Below are 20051 nucleotides of genomic sequence, written 5' to 3' on the forward strand. Positions count from 1 at the left end.
AAAACAAAATTTATTTTTAATTACCTTTACTTCTTTTCAACGGAACCATTCAGTTTTTGCTGAAAAAGTGTGTATTTTAGATATTTTTTCTTCTTTTCACGGACAACACTACGTTTTTTTGCTGAAAAAAACTGTTTTTTATTTAGTTTTACTTCTTTTCTCGGAAAACGGTTGTGTTCTGCTCAAAAACACTGTTTTTTAGTTAGTTTTATTTATTTTCACCCGAAAGCCCTTGTTTTATGCTAAAAAAAACACCGTTTTTAGTTAGTTTTACTTCTTTTCACGGAAAACGCTTGTTTTCTGCTCAAAAACATTATTATTTTCTTGGATAGGCTACACTTTTGTCAATGGAAACGTGTGTTTTCTGCACAAAAACACTGTTTTTAGTTAGATTTACTTCTTTTCACGGAAAACGCTGGGTTTCGACTCAAAAACTGTTTTTAATTAGTTTTTCTTTCTGTTAACGGAAAACACTAAGTGTTTTGCTGAAAAACGGTATTTTCTAGACAGTTTTACTTCTTTTCACGTAAAACATTCAGTTTTTACTGGAAAATTGTGTTTTTAGTTAGTTTTACTTCTTTTCACGGAAACCCTTGTTTTATGGTCAAAAACAGTTAGTATTTGGTTAGTTTTACTTTATTTTATGGAAAACGCTTGTTTTCTGCTCAAAAACGCTTTATTTTTTTTTTAGATAATTTACCCCTTTTTACGGAAAACCATGGTTTTCTGCTCAAAAATAATTAATTATTTCATGTAGTTTTATTTTCTGTTCACGAAAAACAGTATTTTCTAGAGAGTTTTACGTCTTTTTACAGAAAACACATTTTTTTTCTGAAAATTGTTTATTTTAACTAGTTTTACTTATTTTCACGGAAAACCCTTGTTTTTGTATTAAAAAAGCACTGTTTTTTTTATATAGTTCTACTTATTTTCACGGAAAACACTATTTTTTGCTGAAAAATAGTGTTTTTGACTGTTTTATTTCTTTTCACGGAAAACGCTTATGTTCTCAAAAACACTGTTTTTTTTAGTTAGTTTTAATTCTTTTCACGGAAAGCGCTTGTTTTCTACTCAAAATCATTTTCTTCTTAATTAGTATATTATTTCTATTCACAGAAAACGCAATTTTTTTGGCTGAAAAATAGTGATTTTCACTGTTTTACTTTTCACGGAAAACGCTTGTTTTCTGCTCAAAACCACTGTCTTTAGTTCATTTTATTTCTTTTCCAGGAAAACACTTGTTTTCTGTTTAATAACACATTTTTTTTTAGTTACTGTTACTTCTTTTCACGGAAAACACACAGTTTTCTTGCTGGAAAACAAAGTGTTGTTAAAAAAAAGTTTTACTTCTTTTCACGGATAAATCCTGTTTTCTGTCCCAACACAGTATTTTAGTTAGTTTTACTTCGTTTCAAGGAAAACATTTGGGTTTTTCTAAAAAACAATGATTTTTTAGTTAGATTTACTTATTTTCACGGAAAACACTCAGTTTTGATGAAAAATAGAATAAATTAGCTAGTTTTACTTCTTTTTCACGGAAAATGCTTGTGTTCTTCTCAAAAACACTGTTTTGTAGTTAGTTTTCTTATTTTCACGGAAATCGCTTGTTATCTGGTCAAAAACACTATTTTTTAGTAAGTTTTACTTATTTTTACGGAAAACACTCAGTTTTTGTTGAAAAAACAGAGTATTTTATTTATTGTAACTTCTTTTCACGGAAAACGCTTGTTATCTGCTCATAAACAGCTTTTTTATTAGGTTTACGTTTTTTTTAACGGAAAACACTCAGTTTTTATGCTGAAAGGCAGTGTTTTTAGACAGTTTTACTTCTTTTCACTGAAAACACTTATTATGTGCTCAAAAACACAATCTTCGTTAATTTTACTAGTTTTCATGGAAAACGCGTGTTTTTTGGTCAAAAACACGTTTTTTATTAGTTAGTATTACTTCTGTTTACGGAAAACACAGTTTTTTGCTGAAAAACGGTGTATTTTTACATTTTACTTCTTTTCACGGAAAACGCTCCTTTTCTGTATAAAAACACAGTATTAGTTCGTTTTACTTCTTTTCATAGAAAACACTACGTTTTATGCAGGAAACAATTTTTTTTAGTTAGCTTTAAGTCTTTTCACGGAAAACTCCTGTTTTCTGCTCCCAAACAGTTTTCAAGTTAGTTTTTCTTCTTTTCACGGAAAACGTATGTTTTCTGCTCAAAAACACCGTTTTTTTAGTTATGTTTACTTCTCTTTACTTAAAACACTAAAAATTCTGGTGGAAATTTTTTTTAGTAAGTTTTACTTCTTTTTACGGAAAACTCAAAATATTTTGCTGAAAAATAATATTTTTAACTGTTTTACTTATTTTCACGGAAAATGCTTATGTTCTCAAAATCACTGTTTTTTAATTTGCTTTACTTCTGTTCACGGAAAACTCTCAGTTTTTGATTGAAAAATAGTGTTTTTGACTTTTATTTCATTTCACGGAAAACCACTCTTATTTCTTTTCACGAAAAACGCCTGTTTTCTGCTTAAATCCGCAGTTTTCTTTAGTTAATTTTACTTCTTTGTACGGAAAACATTATTTTTTTCTGAAAAAAGTGTATTTTAGTTAGTGTTACTTCTTTTCACAGAAAACGCCTGTTTTCTGCTCCAAAACACTAATTTTTAGTTAGTTTTACTTCCTTTCACGGAAAGACTCAGTTTTTTGCTGAAAAACAGAGTTTTTTAGACAGCTAAACTTCTTTTCCGCTCAAAAAGATTTTTTTAAAAAATAGTATTGCTTATTTTTGCGGAAAACGCTTGTTTTCTGCTCAAAAACACATTTTTGTAATTAGTTTTACTTATTTTCACAGAAAAACTCTTGTTTTCTGCCCTAAAACAATGTTTTTTTTAGTTAGTTTTACGTCTTTGCGCAGAAAACACTCGGTTTTTGCTGGAAATTTTCATGTTTTCGTTAGTTTTACTTCTTTTTATAGAAAAAGCTTGCTTTCTGCTCAAAAGCACTGTTTTTTAGTTTGTTTTACCTCTTTTCACGGAAAACACTAAGTTTTGCTGAAAGAAACAGTGTATTTCACTTAGTGTTACTACTTTTCTCTGAAAACGCTTGTTTTCTGTTGAAAAACACAGTTGTTTTCTTTAGGTAAATTTAATTCTTCTCACGGAAAACACTCAGTTACTTTGCTGAAAAACAGGTTTTTTTTAATACAGTTTTACTTCTTTTCATGGAAAACGCCTGTTTTGTACCCCAAAAAAGTTTTTTAGATAGTTTTTCTTCATTTCACGGAAAGCGCTTGTTTTCTTCTCAAAACCAATGTTTTTTTCAGTTAGTTTTACCTCTTTTTACGGAAAACATAATTTTTTTTTTTGCTGAAAAACAGTGTATTTTTTTTATTGTGACTTCTTTTCACGGAAAACGCTTGTTATCTGCTCAAAAACACTTTTTTTAAGTAGTTTTACTTCTTTTCACGGAAAACACTTGTATTCTGGTCACAAACAGAGTATTTTAGTAAGTTTTACTTCTATTTACGGAAAACACAATTTTTTTGATGAAAAACAGCGTTGTTTGACATTTTTGCTTCTTTTCTAGGGAAACGCTGCTTTTCTGTATAAAAATACGGTATTTTAGTTAATTTTACTTCTTTCATGGAAAACACTACGTTTTTTGCTGAAAAACAATGTTTTATAAGTTAGTTTTATTTCATTTCAAGGAAAACCCTTGTTTTACACGTAAAATCATTGATTTTTAGTTAGTTTTATTTCTTTTCACGGAAAACACTCGGATATTTTGCTGAAAAATAGTTTTTAATTTTTAGAGAGTTTTACTTCTTTTCACGGAAAACGCTTGTGTTCTTCTCAAAAACACTGTTTTTTTTAGTTAGTTTTACTTAATTCACGGAAAACACTTGTTTTCTACTCAAAATTTTTTTTAATTAGTTTTACTTCTTTTCACGGAAAACTCTTGTTTTCTGCTCAAAACAACTGTCTTTAGTTAATTTTATTTATTTTTCCGGAAAACACTCATTTTTTGGTTGAAAAACAGTGTATTTTAGTTTGTATTACTTCTTTTCACGGAAAACGCTTGTTTTGTGTTAAAAAACACTTTTTTTTTTTTAGCTAGTTTTACTTCTTTTAACGAAAAACACTCATTTTTTTGCTGAATTTTTTTAAGACAGTTTTACCTTTTTTTTTTCAAGGAAAACGCTTGTTTTCTGCCCAAAAAGAGTTTTTTTTTTAGATAGTTTTACTTCTTTTCAGGGAAAACATTTGTTTTCTGCTCAAAAACTCTATTTTTTTATTTAGTTTTACTTCTTTTCACAGGAAACCCTCGTTTTCTGCTAAAAACACCGTTTTAATTATTTTTGTTTTGTTTTACTTTTTTTTTCACGGAAAACGCTTGTTTTCTGCCCCCTAACAATGTTTGGGGGCAGAACCACTGTTTTTTTTAGTTAGATTTTTTTCTTTTCACTGAAAACACTCACTTTTTTCCTGGAAGACATTGTTTTTTTTAGACAGTTTTACTTTTTTCACGGAAAATGCTTGTTTTCTGCTCCAAAACAGTGTTTTTTAGTTAGTTCTACTTCTTTTCATGGAAAGCTCTTCTTTTCTGCTCAGAAACATTTTTTTTAGTTAGTTTTACTTCTTTTCACGGAAAACACTCAAATTTTTGCTGAAAAAGAATGTATTTTATTTAGTGTTACTTCTTTTCACTGAAAATGCCCTTTTTCTGCTCCAAAACATTTTTTTTAGTTAGTTTTACTTCTTTCCACATGCATTAGCCCCTTGGTTTTTATATAAATGTCAGGGGAAAACATTAAGTTACTTTTCACTGGCTATGAGGTGACATGGTCACATCACGTGATGGGTAAGTCTCCTGAGGAACGGCCCTAGAATGCTAGATCAGGACATAAAAGCCGGCTAATGCAGGCACTCTTACTCAACCCTTCACACCAATGATGACGACGATGATGATGATGAGTGGAGGAGAGAGGGTTGGTGCCTTCCCCATCTCCAGCAACATCCAGTACTCCCTCCACTTCATTGACTCCTACCACTCCATCCCACTGCTTGGTTACATCCACCCACAATCCTACACTAGCTCCCTCCCATACTCCTTCCTCCCTCTCACACTGCTTCTTTCCTCCTGCACTGCTTCCTCCCTTCCACACTGTTCCCTCCCTTCCACACTGCTCCCTCCCTCCCACACTGCTCCCTCCCTTCCACACTCCTTCCTTCCTCCCACACACTTCCTTCCTCCCTCTCACACTGTTTCCTCCCTCTCACACTGTTCCTTCCACCCACACTGCTCCCTCCCTCCCACACTGTTCCTTCCCTCTCACACTGCTCCCTTCCTCCCACACACTTCCTCCCTCCCACACTTCTTCCTCCCTCCTACACTGCCTATCACCATGATAATCTAAGTACAATATAAGCAAATAATATTAGTAAAAATGTAAGGAAAATAAACCCAAAGGGACGGAAAACACTTCCCCCAACCTTGAGTGTGCAGCGTTCCCGCTTGTAATAAAAAACATCCACATGTTTAGTGCATAAATCTTTTAGGTTCATTTACTATGCTGCCCTTACAATTCGTGGATTTTTAATTTGCGGCCCTTGATTATTTGCGGATAACACCCTGGATGTACCCAAGAAGTCTGCGGGTAGTTTTAAAGTTGCCGGCATTTTCGCGGCCATATTTCACTGGATTTACTGTTATTAATAGTGTTTACAGTATTTAATCATAGCATTGTAGTTAACTCATCATTGTAACCACCAGGCTACTGGGCCAAGCTGTGAGGAGTTATGGTTTTTTCAACTCTGGTTTTAGGGTACAGGAAAAAGTCCGATAACAACGGTTATACTAATGACGATTCATATTTAAGACCCTGGTTAATTTAGGACCCAATTCAATTTACACCATTACTTTCTTTGTATTCACAACGAAAAAAGAAAAAATTTAAATTAAATTAAATTTTAATATACTGTACTGTAAATAATAACAAAATCCCGATATGTATCATAAAAAATAAAAAAACACGCCATGCGCACAGAGGCTACTGGGCTTGTGAGTGGTGACGCAACTTGGCGGGCCTTTTGTTTTCACGCATCTGAACAGGAAAAGGAGAAAAACATTCTCAGGTTTCTTACAGCATTTTGCATCCCTATTCAACATGAGCAAGAGAGCAAGTAATGGTAGTGTTGGTTCAAAAGCTAAAAGAAAGTGTATAAGCTTAGCCAAGAAACTAGAAATGTTAAAACGATATGAAAAAGGTGAGAGGTGTTTGTGGATAATATATGAAGCAAGCAATGAACATATTTTCTGAAGTGGATCCATTAACAGAACAAAGCATTAAAATTAACAGGGACATGAAAAATGCATATGACCTCGACCTAAGATGTATAATAAGAAAAGAAAGCAGCTGTGCAAGGTTCTTTTTACAGCTTTATTATTCGAAGGCCTAAACCATCAACTTAAGCTACACCATCAAATTCAGCAACATAAGCAGCTTCAGCAACAGCTATGACATCTTTATGGAAAGCCACAGCTTCAGCCAGAGCTGAACCTGATGACTTCGTCATCTGATTGAAAACTCGCACAACATTCACTGGCTGTCCTTATGTTTTAGACTTTACCACCATTGGTGAGTAGAATTTTGGTTTTACATTAGTAAATACTGTATTATTTAGAACATATATGAACAGTAATAAAGTGTTGCTTTCATATTCTTATGTACAGAAATGACGATGTTTTCACACTTGCACTTACCTAAGTTGCCACCCCCACCCCCATCAACACATTATATTTGCGGATTTGGCTATTCACGGCCATTTTGAAACCCAAACCCCTGCGAATTTTAAGGGCATGCTGTACTGTGACAGGACTGGGAGCCAGTAGACTTGACAATACTGCACCTGCAGGATTTAAATGGCAATCAGCATTTTAAACGAGGCGAGTTGCCACTTCTACTAGTATTTCTTGTTTTCTTAGGTCATTTTGGGGTGTTTGGGCCATAAAAAAAATATATATATGTATTACTTTACCCAACCTGGGGGGTGGGGGGTGGGGGGGGGGTTAACCGTGTATGTATAATATGTGACATTTTACGGGTTAAATCACTGAACAGTATTGTGCACTCGCTGTAACTTTTTACATACTACACTCAAGTATACAGTACACTTAAAATGTCTTGTATATTGTAACAGTTTGTGACCACACAGTGGAGTACAACGGAGGTGGTGTTTACAGATTGGGCCACTCTTACAAACTGAGACTCCGGTACGGCCTCTCTGGCTAACAGAATGTTTATTGGGATTAGCAAACATTGTCAAACATAGGTTTTAACAGACTTTTCACTTTAGCAACCAAGATGTCTGCCAAATTTGTCTGTTATCCAGAGAGTTTACTGTACAGAGGGTCCCCGACTTACGAATGCCCGCCGATACGAACGAGGTTAAACTTGAAATTTACATTATTTTATTTACCTGATGACTTATTTTTTACTTTCATTTACTGTATTTAGTCATGTGTTCCAACTTACGTACAAATCCGATTCAACAAAGTCTTCAGGAACGGAACCAATTCGTAACCCGGGGACCCCTGTACAGTTTAAGGACTTTAAAGTGACAGATATTTTGGAGGATCTACTGTACACATGATAAAAAAAATTTTTTGTCCATGTGGGTCCAATGATTTCCTAAATGATCAATACAGCACTGTACAGTAAAAACGTGATACTAATTTAAAGTAATAGGAGATTTTACAAAATATGAGGGACACCTCCAGTGGGATAAACAAAACAAAACACTGGGCAATGATGGAAAAACAAGTGGAAAAAGCTTGCGGGGTAGACTGTAGATGTGCACACAACGACTGACCAACATGAACTGAGACACGCGTGATGCATATACCTGTAGTGCTTGTTTACACTAAGGCAGGTGGTTGCATCCCATGGCAACATTTTGCATGATATATACTGATTCACTATCCTCACTACTTGCCCTTGACACCCTCAACTCAAGTTGTCATGTGCTTGTCTCTGAAGCCAGACACAAATATGCATACCTTGTTGACCGGGGTGTCAAGATCAAACTGTTGTGGATCCCCTATCACATAGGCCTCAAAGAACATACAGAGTTGATGCCCTCGCCAAACTCACATCTAACAAAGACACTGTTGAATACAATTTGGGTCTGTCAAAAAGAACCCTTAAAACTATAAATAGGAAATAATTTGTTGATGAATTTAACTCAAGTAAACAAGTTCAAACAAGAAATAGTCAATCCATTGTTTACCAAGCAGATGTGAACAAAACTAAGTGTAAAGTGTGTGAAGATAGAACCTTTTAGGGACAGGTCCAAGCAAACTGTGTGTGAAATAGCACACTTCATCTCTAATGGTAATACTATAGCCAACAAATTAAGATTGCATCCATTATTTTGCACTCCGCAGCTATATCATTTCCCATGTATAGAACCAAACACACAATGTGTTTGAATACCTTGCAAATGTGAATAATAAAGTGTGTGGCCAGACATATTGCTTCACACGGCTGTACGAGTATTCGTGTAGTTGCAAATAAATCACCCTCTATGTACAGAACTAAACATAGAATTTATTTCATATACTGTATTGTACTCAAACATTCAATGCCATAATATCCTGACCATTGGGGACTGTTATACACACCCTTTGTGACCTCTACTCTGTAATCCTTTTGTGCTGCTGCTCACAGGATGAGCGTGGGGGTGCACAATAAATTCCTACTAAGCGGCAAAATTTAAATTAAAAAAATAACCAACATGAACCACGCTACTCATTGTTTGCAAGATTACTCGATTTTCTTCTGAATATGCATATAATAACAATACTTTCTATGGATAAAGCTGGAAATTTTGCTAGCAAGTGATATAACAACATTTTGCAATATCCATCGTCTGTGGTGTCAAAATGTTTCACGCGATATGTGCACAAATACTTTCTTGATCGTGTGTACATAAAAATGTATACTGTACAGTATAAGGGTTATTTAAATTGAATATAATGGCAGTAACTTTATATAATGGGTAACACAAATACTCAGACAATTACTACACACCTCTCGCTGGTGAGGTCGCAAGACACCAGAGAGCATTGGGTCAACCACAACTGCTACTTCCTGCTTCTCCCTGAGAGTAGGAAAAAAAGTTACTCAAAAACTTCTATTAACAAATAAAGTTTTGTAGTTACATCTTATATAATTAGAAAAACTTTCAAACAGATCATATTATACAACACATATCAAGCTGTGATCATAAAAGTTACTTCCTATCTAATCTATAAAAATTCACGAAACGAAATGCATCTAAATACAGGGCTGCCTCACTTATCGCAAAGGTTACGGGCATGAAACTCATTGCGAATATCGAAATTGTGAATAGCGGAGCAATTTCTCCCATAAGAAATAATGTAAATACATATAGAACATAAAATAGATAAAGAAACAAGGACATAATATCAAATAAACATCAATAACAAACACTTTGAGTTTATTAGGTGTATATGTTTACAAGTACAGTATACTTTACATGTTTGAGTGTGTGTGTGTGTGTGTGTGTTTGAATGTTTATGTGTGTAGGTGTGTGAGGTAAGTTTTAAACGTACTGTTAATTTACCTCTGATGTGCTGTGTTGCTTGCTTGCTGAAGTTGGCATTAGGGGAGAGGGTGAAGGTTTACTGGGGTGAGAGGAGGCTGAGGTCATCAGCCACCTCACTCTCATGATCACTGTCAGGGTCGTCAGCCACCTCACTCTCATTATCGCTGTCAATTTGCACCGAAATCTGTTGTTCTCCACTGCCTTCTGTTGAATCATGCATTGCGATAAAGGTGTTTTAAGGTGCTGGGTCTGGTCATCAATCCATGTTCTCAACATCCGCTCCATACTCTATCTCAGTATCACGGAACCTCGTCATCTTCGTAGCCGTCAGTGGTGTTGCAGACCTGGCCATCTCCTTGATCTTGTCGGCGCTTTTAACTATAGAATGCACCGTAGAGGGAGCCAAGCCGTGCACGCGCCCAATCACTGACGTTCCTTCTCCGTGTTCATGTCTTTTTACGATATCCAATTTCATGTCCAACGTAACTGCCACACGTGATCTCTTGGCAACATTGCTGGGAGTTTTAGCAGCTGGTCGCTTAGGCATTGCGAGATCACACAAAACACAACTGCGAGATCACACAAAACTACACGCCAGCATGTGAGAGACTGAGGCGAGCGGGGGTGTATGACGGAGGAATATGTACACACGCTGTCCTACGCTACAGTTGAGGCGTGCGGTTCAAAACTTTTGCTCGTAAGAATTTGCGAATAAATGGGGCAACCATCGCGAATAGTGGAAATGGGTAACAATAAATTGATTGCGGATAAACGGGGTTACAAATACCAAGGCTATGAATAACGGGGTTTGCCTGTACATCTAATTTGGCATATATGGTGCACTCTAGCTCCTATGATTCCTTCAGGCTACACTCTTAACACTTCTCATCATTATTAATTAGAATTTGAGTGCACATTCCTGAAGTCAAGACCCTCATAACAACTGTGATAAATCCTAAATATCTTGCAGTAAAAACAACCAATAAATAGTACAGTAGTATGTAGTGCGATATACGTACAGGTTGGCCGTGAGCTTCTCTTGAGCGGACAAGACAGCCGGGGAGTAAAGCACCAGGGCACCAGGTTCATCAGGGTCATGCAATGGTCGCCTCACACCATTACGACGGATCCCCAAGCATCGAGATCCTCGACTTACATAATTAGGGATGGGAATCTTAAATGGCTTGGCGAGAATTTTCCGAATCAAATCCTCCTGATAAAAGGAAATTTTTGTATTAGCAGTTACAGCAACAACATAAAATACTGTCTATACCTGTACAGTATCCCACTATGCACAGTCGTGAACAAAAGTCCTGTTGCCGATTTTGCTGCTCCATGAACCCCAAGATTAAGACTCGTGAATCTCAAGCATTTATGGACAGAATAATGCATCATAATGCATCAGTGTCTACTGCTTCAGGTTCATGAGTCTGAATCTCAGGGTTCATGGAGCAGCAGAAAAGGCGACAGGACTTTTGACCGTGACTGTACATGATAAGTGTTACAAATGAGAAAAAATTAATCTTTAGCCTGGGGAAGCTCAAGAAACAGCTACATAAACAGCAAAGAGTTAGAGGAAATGATACCTAAGATAATAGTACAAGTTCAAAAGATGACAAGAAAAGGCTAAAGTTGCATATAGTAATTCCTAAACACAGTTGCAGACATACAGTACTATACAAGGCAAATGCATAAATAGCTACCTTTATAAAACAGCAATGAATTTATCATTAGTCTGTGATCCTGCTCAGAAATTTAAAAGGAGATTCCCATGCCTTTAATATTACAACTTTTTTAACTACATTAGTAAAATAAGCTAGAGACGATAAACTTTGGGTAAAAATACATTAAGAGGAGAAGTGGTGCACTTCTATGGATGTGATCTTACATGAGAAGAAGTTTGTCCTGTCGGAGTATTAACAATTGGTACAAGAGGAGCCCGATAGGGAGAGACCAGGAGCCCTGGCCCTGCCTTTTCTACCACCTTTTGCCTCTTAGAATCTGACTGGCTAACAGCCACTTTTGGGCCAATTGTGAAACCACAGTCATTCTTCCGTTTAAGCAACTGACTTGGGGCATGGCTCCGCCTCTGTGGAAATTGATAACAAAAGTGCTAATTAAAATGCAGAATGGGGATCTGACAACAAAATTGTGGCTAACCCATGGAAGCATAGGAAATGGATATAAAACATTGATGATGATGAATATCTGTTAAAATCAGTGTCTAAGTGTCCATCTTAACATCTTTCCGTTCACACACACACACACACCAGCATATTCAGTATTACATGCCATTTTTTACTAAAATATTCATTTATCTCTTAACTAGTTACATGGGAGATATCAGGGAGTATATCATAAACAATCTTCACTAACTAATAAGTTCTAAAGCCACATTACGGTACAGTGGCTGATGTGTGTTACCACTGTCTAGTGTTATTCATGATTCAAACAGTTATGAGCATCAATTTACATCCATCAGAAATAACAAATACAGGGTCATATTTTTATTTGAGAACCTTAAATTATTTTTACATTTTAGGAAGTGCAATAAACAGTAACCTAAAAATCGGTAGGAATAAAGTGTAATCACAAAAATGTATTTATGTCCTTCACAATGATATGATCAAACTCTTTAGGTTCCTGTTTATTGCATGTCCTAATATAGAGTTATCATTTTGGGTCCTAGAATATAAAAGTTACCCTGTACAGTATATAGGTGAAGATCCCAATAAAACTCCTTTACAATGGAGCATCATTCTAGAAATTTACCTCACTACTCTAGACAAGTCAGAACTGTACTGTAACATAATGTACACAGCAAACAATGGCCTCTTAAACTTACCATTGTAATGTAACTTTTCCCCGACTAATTACACTAAGCAACTCGTGTGTTCCATAGCTATTGATCTTAACCAATTCCTTCCATCCTCCATGACAGCTACACTAATGGGCTTCAGCATCCACTGGAAGCGTAGTACTGTACTGTACACTCTGGAATCTGGAATAAAAAAAAAAATCAACCGGGGGATCTAGGGGGCGGAGCTCCACGCATAGGTTAGATAAACTTTAATTTTGTCATTCCTGTATTTATATATCCAACCTAACCTAACCTAACCCAACCTAGCCACAGAACCCAGGAACTATATCTAACTTAACCGATGGGTCAGGGTTAAATTCCTAAGATTCCCTGGAGATCCGAAATTAAAATAATACCCGAAGTAGGTTAGTTCATTTTCGAGGGAAGTGTCATATAAGAAAAGTGTCTTAAAATTGTCTAAACCATCAGAAAAACACATTGCTCAACTCAAGAGCCGTGGTTGGTCAACACTACAAACTGACTGATTCTAGACTCACATACACACTAACACATTAGACCTATATCTTGCCATAGCTACATGGTAAATGCTGCCAGTCTATCATGCAGTTCCAAAGGCCCCCATTAGGTATTTTTGCATTTACACATTCCACATTCCTACCACTAATCTATTATCATATTCTAATAAGACGTCTAATTATAAGATCATTTACATCGATTACATTGCCGTCGCAAATGTATAATAACAGAGATAGCATAACCAAAATTTTATCTATTTTCTTCCATTAATCTTCCGCCATTATTGCCTACCTCACCTCTCAGACTGCTTGTCTCCTTCATAAATCATCACGCGCATGCGTTCCCATACACGTCACGCGACCAATCAAAAGCGTTTTTTGGAGGGCAACCAATTAAAACGATTTGTGGTTTAATTCGTGGTATTTTTGGCCCAATCAAAATCGATTTATATTTTGGGTCTCATATTTTGAAATTCAAATTCATTTCCGACCATGGAAGTCTGTGATGGGTGTCACTTAAATTATATGGAGCTGATTGCGAGTTTTGGGAAAAAACGAAGAAACTATAGCATTTTTTCGATCGCATGGTGTTCTTCCAACCTCAGTAAAGTGTCATAAGTGCAAGACTGAATGTAAATATCGCAAAGAAAAACACACTGTATGCGGCATTGTGTAAGAATCTGAGAATCCAACGACGAACAAGAACCAGCCCAATAAGGTAAGAAATAGGTGATTCCATCATATGGTGCGAGTCAGTTAGGTTAGGTCAGGTTTGGTTTTTGTTTTTCTAGTGTGTTTTGGTGTATTTTTTATTCGCTTAGCCATTATTTTTTTTTTAAAACGTCCCACGGAAAAAAAAAACGATAAAAAACAGCCAATTTCCGACGGAAATGAAGGTCATATTCGGTCTAAACACACACAAATACAATAGAAAAATATATTTTTGACTTTCTAACAGAGTGGGAGGTGAAAGTGCATATTTACCCCCCATTATTGTCAAGAATAAATTTTACCACACATTATTATAAGAGGAGAAAAAGTCGTATACTTACACCCATGACAGCTGACCTTGACCTCTCTATCTCAACATTCCGGTAAATACCTCCTGCGGGAGCCACGAATTACCCAAAAGTACCCAAAAGTATAGCAAATAAGGGTAAAATCTTAACGAATATCTGTTATACATACACAAAACATGTTTAATAATATTTTTAGTGTAATTTTGTAAAAATAATTTGTAAGATGAAATAATAAACAGCGAAAAACTTTCAGTATTGGCGAACGTTGAATTCCAAAGAGTTGGTGAACAAGGGAGATAACTCAGATTCATCGTGATGCACTTCGCTAACCTAACCTAACCTAACGAAAAGTAAATCCTACGGCTGTGTTAAATACCCCAAAGTAACAGAAACATCGGTAATTATATCTCCATTTTGGATGGGTGACTCTTTGGAATTTAGCATTTTTCGCTGTTTATTATTTCATTATTTTGACATTTCAATGAAAACATTATTAATCAGGTTTTATTGATGTAAAACATATATTCGTTAAGATTTTACCCTGATTTAATATACTTTTGGATACTTTTGGGTAATTCGTTGGACAGCGTCCTGCTGTTCACTGAATAACCAAACCTAATTTATATCACCGACATTAATTAAAAATGCTAATAATAATATGGTGCAGCATGAATATAAACAATGTAGGTATACAGAGTACGTAGGCCGTGGGAGGGTAGTTACCTGTGTGCAGACAGTAACAGGTAAACAATGTTAAACAGCAAGGCAACTTGACCAAGAACCGCCGACAAAGCTGTCAGTATATCTTACATGACATGACGATTAATTCTCACCTTAGTCGTGGGATTGTTGGTAATGAAATGGCACCGTCAGATTAGTCTACTCTCTCTTTTACATCTTCAAACATGTCGAAAAACTTCACCTTTTTGGACAATTTACATTAAAGGACTCAGAGGTAAATCATACAATGGTGGCGGTCTATAAGTAGTACAACATGTCTTTCTTATGAGATTAATATCCGTAAACACTATTTATTTTGCAATATAAACTATTGTATAAGAGAGTTAATAAATATCCGATGCTCTTTTGTTTTACATTCTCTCACTTATTTCAGGAATTTATTTGTTTTCATCAGAGACAAACACTATTATAAGAAAGACAGGAAAGCCAGGCGGAAACCGCGTGAGCCACATAGCATATAGTTGGCCGCGGGATCAACCAGTGTGCAAGGCGCGGGTCGTCTGTACGTTGTAATGGCACAGTGGTTCCCAACCTTTTTTCTAGCGACCCCAATCATGCACCTCGAGCCATGACCGCGACCCCCCCACTGGTTAAGGTTAATATATATATATATATATATATATATATATATATATATATATATATATATATATATATATATATATATATATATATATATATATATATATATATATATATATATATATATATATATATCTTGATAAAATCACACGGGAAAATGGAAACAACGGAGTACCTTAGCTTTCGTCTTTATTCAAGACATCTTCCTGGGTATAGGGTATAAATATAAATACCTATTATTTTACGAATTGGCAGTGTAAAAAAAAGGTACTGTAAGGATGCTAAAAAAGCAAAAATAACATGGTTCAATTATATTCTAGTAAACAAGATAATAATTTGTCATTAATGTAATACGCATTGAATCAAACTTTAAAGAAGACTGTGGAGTTTTTGAGATTGTTTAGTGTTCACTCAGGATGGGATGGAGAAAGGAAACTCACAATGTGCACTCTATATACTGTACATGTTGTATTGGATGTACAATGCAGCTTGGTGCTGGGAAGGCAGCATGGTTACAAGCGTGATGTAGAGAGAGCTGGTTGGTGAGGACGCTCAGAGGACAGCTTGTGGGTCGCCATGCTCGCCAGCGGGAGAGAGGACCGCCAGGCAGGCGGAGGAGGAGCGAGGGGGAGGTGTTGCTGGCTGCGGCTGTAAGTAGAAAGAGGCAGGTCACTCCGAGGTCACCATTTGTGGGGTTCAGGATGTTTGGTTCACACTCAGGATGAGATGGAGAAAGGAAACTCACAATGTGCTCTCTATATACATGTTGTATTGGATGTACAATGCAGCTTGGTGCTGGGAAGGCAGCATGGTTACAAGCGTGATGTAGAGAGAGCTGGTTGGTGAGGATGCTCAGAGAAGGACAGCTTGTGGGTCGCCATGCTCGCCGGCGGGAGCGAGGGCCGCCAGGCAGCGGCGGAGGAGGTGTGTTGCTGGCTGGTTGGTGTAGGTAGAAAGAGAGCAATCACGACGAGGTCAGGTCTTAAATAGCGGGGTTGGCGTGGCTTAGTAGTTGACCCCCGCTCCGTGATGTATGGCGGCGCTGGTTGACCTAGACCACGAGGCATACACTGGGGAATTGGTGGGGTCGGCTACTCAGCGACAAACAGCGTTTGTAGGGGAGAAATCCACTACAAGGCTTAATCTTAACGAAACATGTACTTCAATGTCGAGATGAAATACTATTGTTTTGTCACATCCCACAAAAACTAACTAAAAATGAAAATGTCTCTAATCAACCTGGAAATCAGAGTTGGGTAATCTCATCTAATGGGAGTCTTGAGCCTGGATCTGGCTGGTAAGTTTCTCCAGTCGTGGCTCAGTCGTGGTGTAGTGGATTCCTCCTCTACAAACGCCGTTTGTCGCTGAGTAGCCGACCCTCTTCGAATTCCCCAGCCTGGGCCTCGTGGTCTAGGTCGGCAACCAGCACCGCCTTTCATAGCGGAGGTCAACTATCAAGCCACACCTACCCCCGCTATATAAGACCTCACGTGGCCGTGACCTACCTCTGACTGCTGGACCCGGAGCTGTGAAGACTTGCCTCTTCTGCTGTATGTTTGAGCAGTCTGCAACTTCGTTGTGATAGGACACTCAATCCTAGTGATTGTACTTACCCAACATAGCGACGGTGCAATTACCATCTCAGATTGTACGAAACATTCCAACTTCTGAAAAACATATATTTGGGCTCCCCAAATTTTGACTACTACCCGTGCGTCTACGTCGTGGATTGGCCAATCAGTGGTGCCCCACGGTGGCGTGATACATGCACGTTTACTGCGGTGCTCTGATTGGCTAACCGAACGTGGCGTGGTAGGTAGACTGTCTCTACTCTCTAAGTCCTCTTCTTTCCTTTTTTCATCCCCCTCATGCACTCCGTTCCTTGAACGGGAGGCGGGACTTAGCGATACGGTCGATCCGGCAAGGGAACCTGTGATAGTGCAGGGCACCCCTTGTCCGGGGGTCACCGGTAGGTGGCAACTTTTTAGACATAACTATAGTCACAGGTAACCTGGGCGCAGAACCCTTCGAGCCCGACGCCCGTCCAAGAGGGGGGGGCGGGGTCACTGTTCCCAGGCAGGAGCCCTGTGTTATAGGTAGGATTGGGCTGTAATCAAGGAAGATGACTACAAGCATTAGAATAAAACATAGAGATATGGGACACTCTATTGGAAGAGGAAAAGTGGCAGAAATCACTTACAACAAATTGCAAGTCCCACTAACAAGAATATTTAGCACCAACGATAGTTTCAAAGTAATCTGTAAAGATGACTTTGACTCAGACAAAATCCTTTCAAAAGAAGCCAGAGATTTATTTTACAATGAAGGACTTGTTGTTGTCATGCCACCAAATCAAAAAGCAAAAAGATCAGTTTTCGTTCGTCAAGTCGACCAAGAGATAGGGAGGAGGACATCTGAAGATCTGAAAGATGAACTGGAACGCCAAAACAGTTGGATGAAGATCGAGGAAGCCATCAAGATAAAAGACTACACTCATGTTTTCAAGATTACCTTCGAAGAAGTTTCAATGGCTGAAAAAGTTTTACAACAGGGCTTTTTAATATTTAACATGTCAGTAACACCTCATCAAATAAAGAAGAAAACATTCATCAGTCTGCAAACTTGCTTTTCCTGTTACAAATATGAAGAACACGCAACGAGAGACTGTCCAGAAAAAGAGAAAAAGTACTGCTCAGATTGTGCAGGCGATGACCATACCTACACTGAATGTAAGAACACACATGTTGGCTGTCTCAACTGTAAGAGAAACGGGAATGCATACATAGGACACAGGACGTTAGCAATGGCATGCCCAATAAAACAAACACATGATAAAGTACAAGGAACAAGAAACAAAGAAAAAGGAACAAGGCAAGAAGGATATGTAGTGATGGGTTGTCAGACCACAGCTTACATCTCAGAAACAGTCCAGACCTGACCCGACATTAGGGGGGTCAAGTGTAAGGGTAACCCTTGTGGCCACTCAAGGAGTTACAAATCAACTAGCTCCCCTTCTCATGCCACACGGCCCCAACAAACATGTAAGAAGCACCTGCCGACTCTCTCCCAATATACACAACTACAGTACATCTCAGACAAGGCCCAGACCTAACCTCACATTAGCCAGGTAAAATGTAACCCTCGAGCCCAAGTCAAGGGGCCACAAATCAACCAGAGCCTCTCATGTCACACGGCCCCACCAACGATGTTAACAGGCAAGCATTCATCTGAAGATTTCTCCAGAATATACAACAACTTATAGTCTCAGAAAAAGTCCAAACCTGACCCTACATTAGCGAGGGCAAACGTAAGGAGACCCTTCGGCGCCCCCCTCGATCAGCTCAACCTGACGGCTGGCCTTCCAATATATAGGACGTCCTAGTCCTCCCTCAAGAGAGTGTGTCTTGTAACCAAGAAGGGCCAGCTACTACGTCCCCAGTCCCGCTCGTAGCCCTCCCTCAGGGGAGCGGCGAGAGGGAGTGAGAGAGAGAGACACACAGGGATCGGAGGAGGAGGTCCACCACAGCCCAGTTCCGCTCACGGGAGGAGAGTCACGCAAGACTTCCCTCCCCGACTTCCCTCCGGTGCCCAGCTAAGCAGTCTCCCATAGAGACAACCCAGGACCACCTGATAGGCCTTCCCCAGGTCACGTGAGTTTTTGTCAGAGCTTTCCATGGGATGAGTTACTTACGTGGGAAGTGTATTCATTTCATGTTCGTGTCCGAGAATCAGTGTCTAGTAACGTAATATGATGTCCTAGTAACGTAAATATAATGTCCTAGTAACTTCAATAGATGGTGTTATTAATGTGTCCATGTCATTGTCGTAATCAATAAACAGTTGTAACGAAGCGGTGTTTGAGAAGTCGTCCTTAAGAACGTAATAGATGTGTATTGACATATAAGATACGATAAGTGTAAGTCCAGTTCAAATAACTAACACGGCCACGCTACCAAAGCCTTCCTCTCTTTACATTTCTCTTACTATCAATATTCTACCTATATGTAATCTTCTTGTGAGATTTGTCTCATTATAGATACGACATACGTCGAAATAGCCAAGAGAGCGGTCCAAGAGGCTCACAGACCAGAATTCACCATATTAAACTAAAGTGAACCAATACATGACAAGGTAATGATTAGTATGATCCATGCACATCTGCACAATATCATTGCACCCGGATCATACAATGAGGAGTTAAGGAAAATGTTTAAAGTGAATAACCTACTAGAGATGATATTCCCAGAGAATCTAGAATCCGAAAAACTATTTCAGGCAACATACTCAAGCGAACTGAGAGAAAGACTACAGCTAGACAAACAAAGGTTTGAGCAAGGAGCAACAGCCGATACACAAGGAACACAAGCGACTGATAGAGATCCCAGACAAATGACTAGAAGTGACAAAGAGAAGATAGAAATAATAAAAGGACAGACTACAAGACAAAGGATAAGGGGGAGAGAAGATAAGATGGAGACTGATCACAATATACAACCTGAATCTGCTGAAGATATTGGATTAAAAGTTATCACCACAACAAAACATGGAATCCCAACATCGAGACCAACAGGAGGGACAATAGCAAAAAACTGTGAAGGAGGGATATACAAGTGGACATATCAAGAAAAATCCCTCAGTGAAGATTACGTCTGGACACTAATCACTATGGACAAACTAAAGATTACGACCAATGACTTTGAAATAGTAGACCCGTCAGAGTTTAGAAGAGTCAGAAGCGGGAAAC

The 20051-nt window shown here is 37.8% G+C and overlaps 1 protein-coding gene across 1 annotated transcript; it reads right to left on the minus strand.

Moving 5' to 3' along the window:
• Positions 1 to 3451: 3451 nt before the first annotated feature.
• On the minus strand, positions 3452 to 14919 carry LOC121857326 (DNA repair and recombination protein RAD54-like). The gene is made up of 6 exons (XM_042353340.1): positions 14818 to 14919; positions 12475 to 12630; positions 11518 to 11718; positions 10649 to 10842; positions 9092 to 9161; positions 3452 to 3481 (listed from the first exon to the last, which is right to left on the minus strand). Exons 2-6 carry the CDS (start codon positions 12475 to 12477, stop codon positions 3452 to 3454), a joined length of 498 nt encoding a protein of 165 aa, XP_042209274.1. The 5' UTR covers positions 12478 to 12630; positions 14818 to 14919.
• Between the last annotated feature and the right edge of the window lie 5132 nt (positions 14920 to 20051).

Source organism: Homarus americanus, unplaced genomic scaffold, assembly GCF_018991925.1.
Source record: "Homarus americanus isolate GMGI-L3 unplaced genomic scaffold, GMGI_Hamer_2.0 scaffold41525, whole genome shotgun sequence".
Lineage (NCBI taxonomy): Eukaryota > Metazoa > Arthropoda > Malacostraca > Decapoda > Nephropidae > Homarus > Homarus americanus.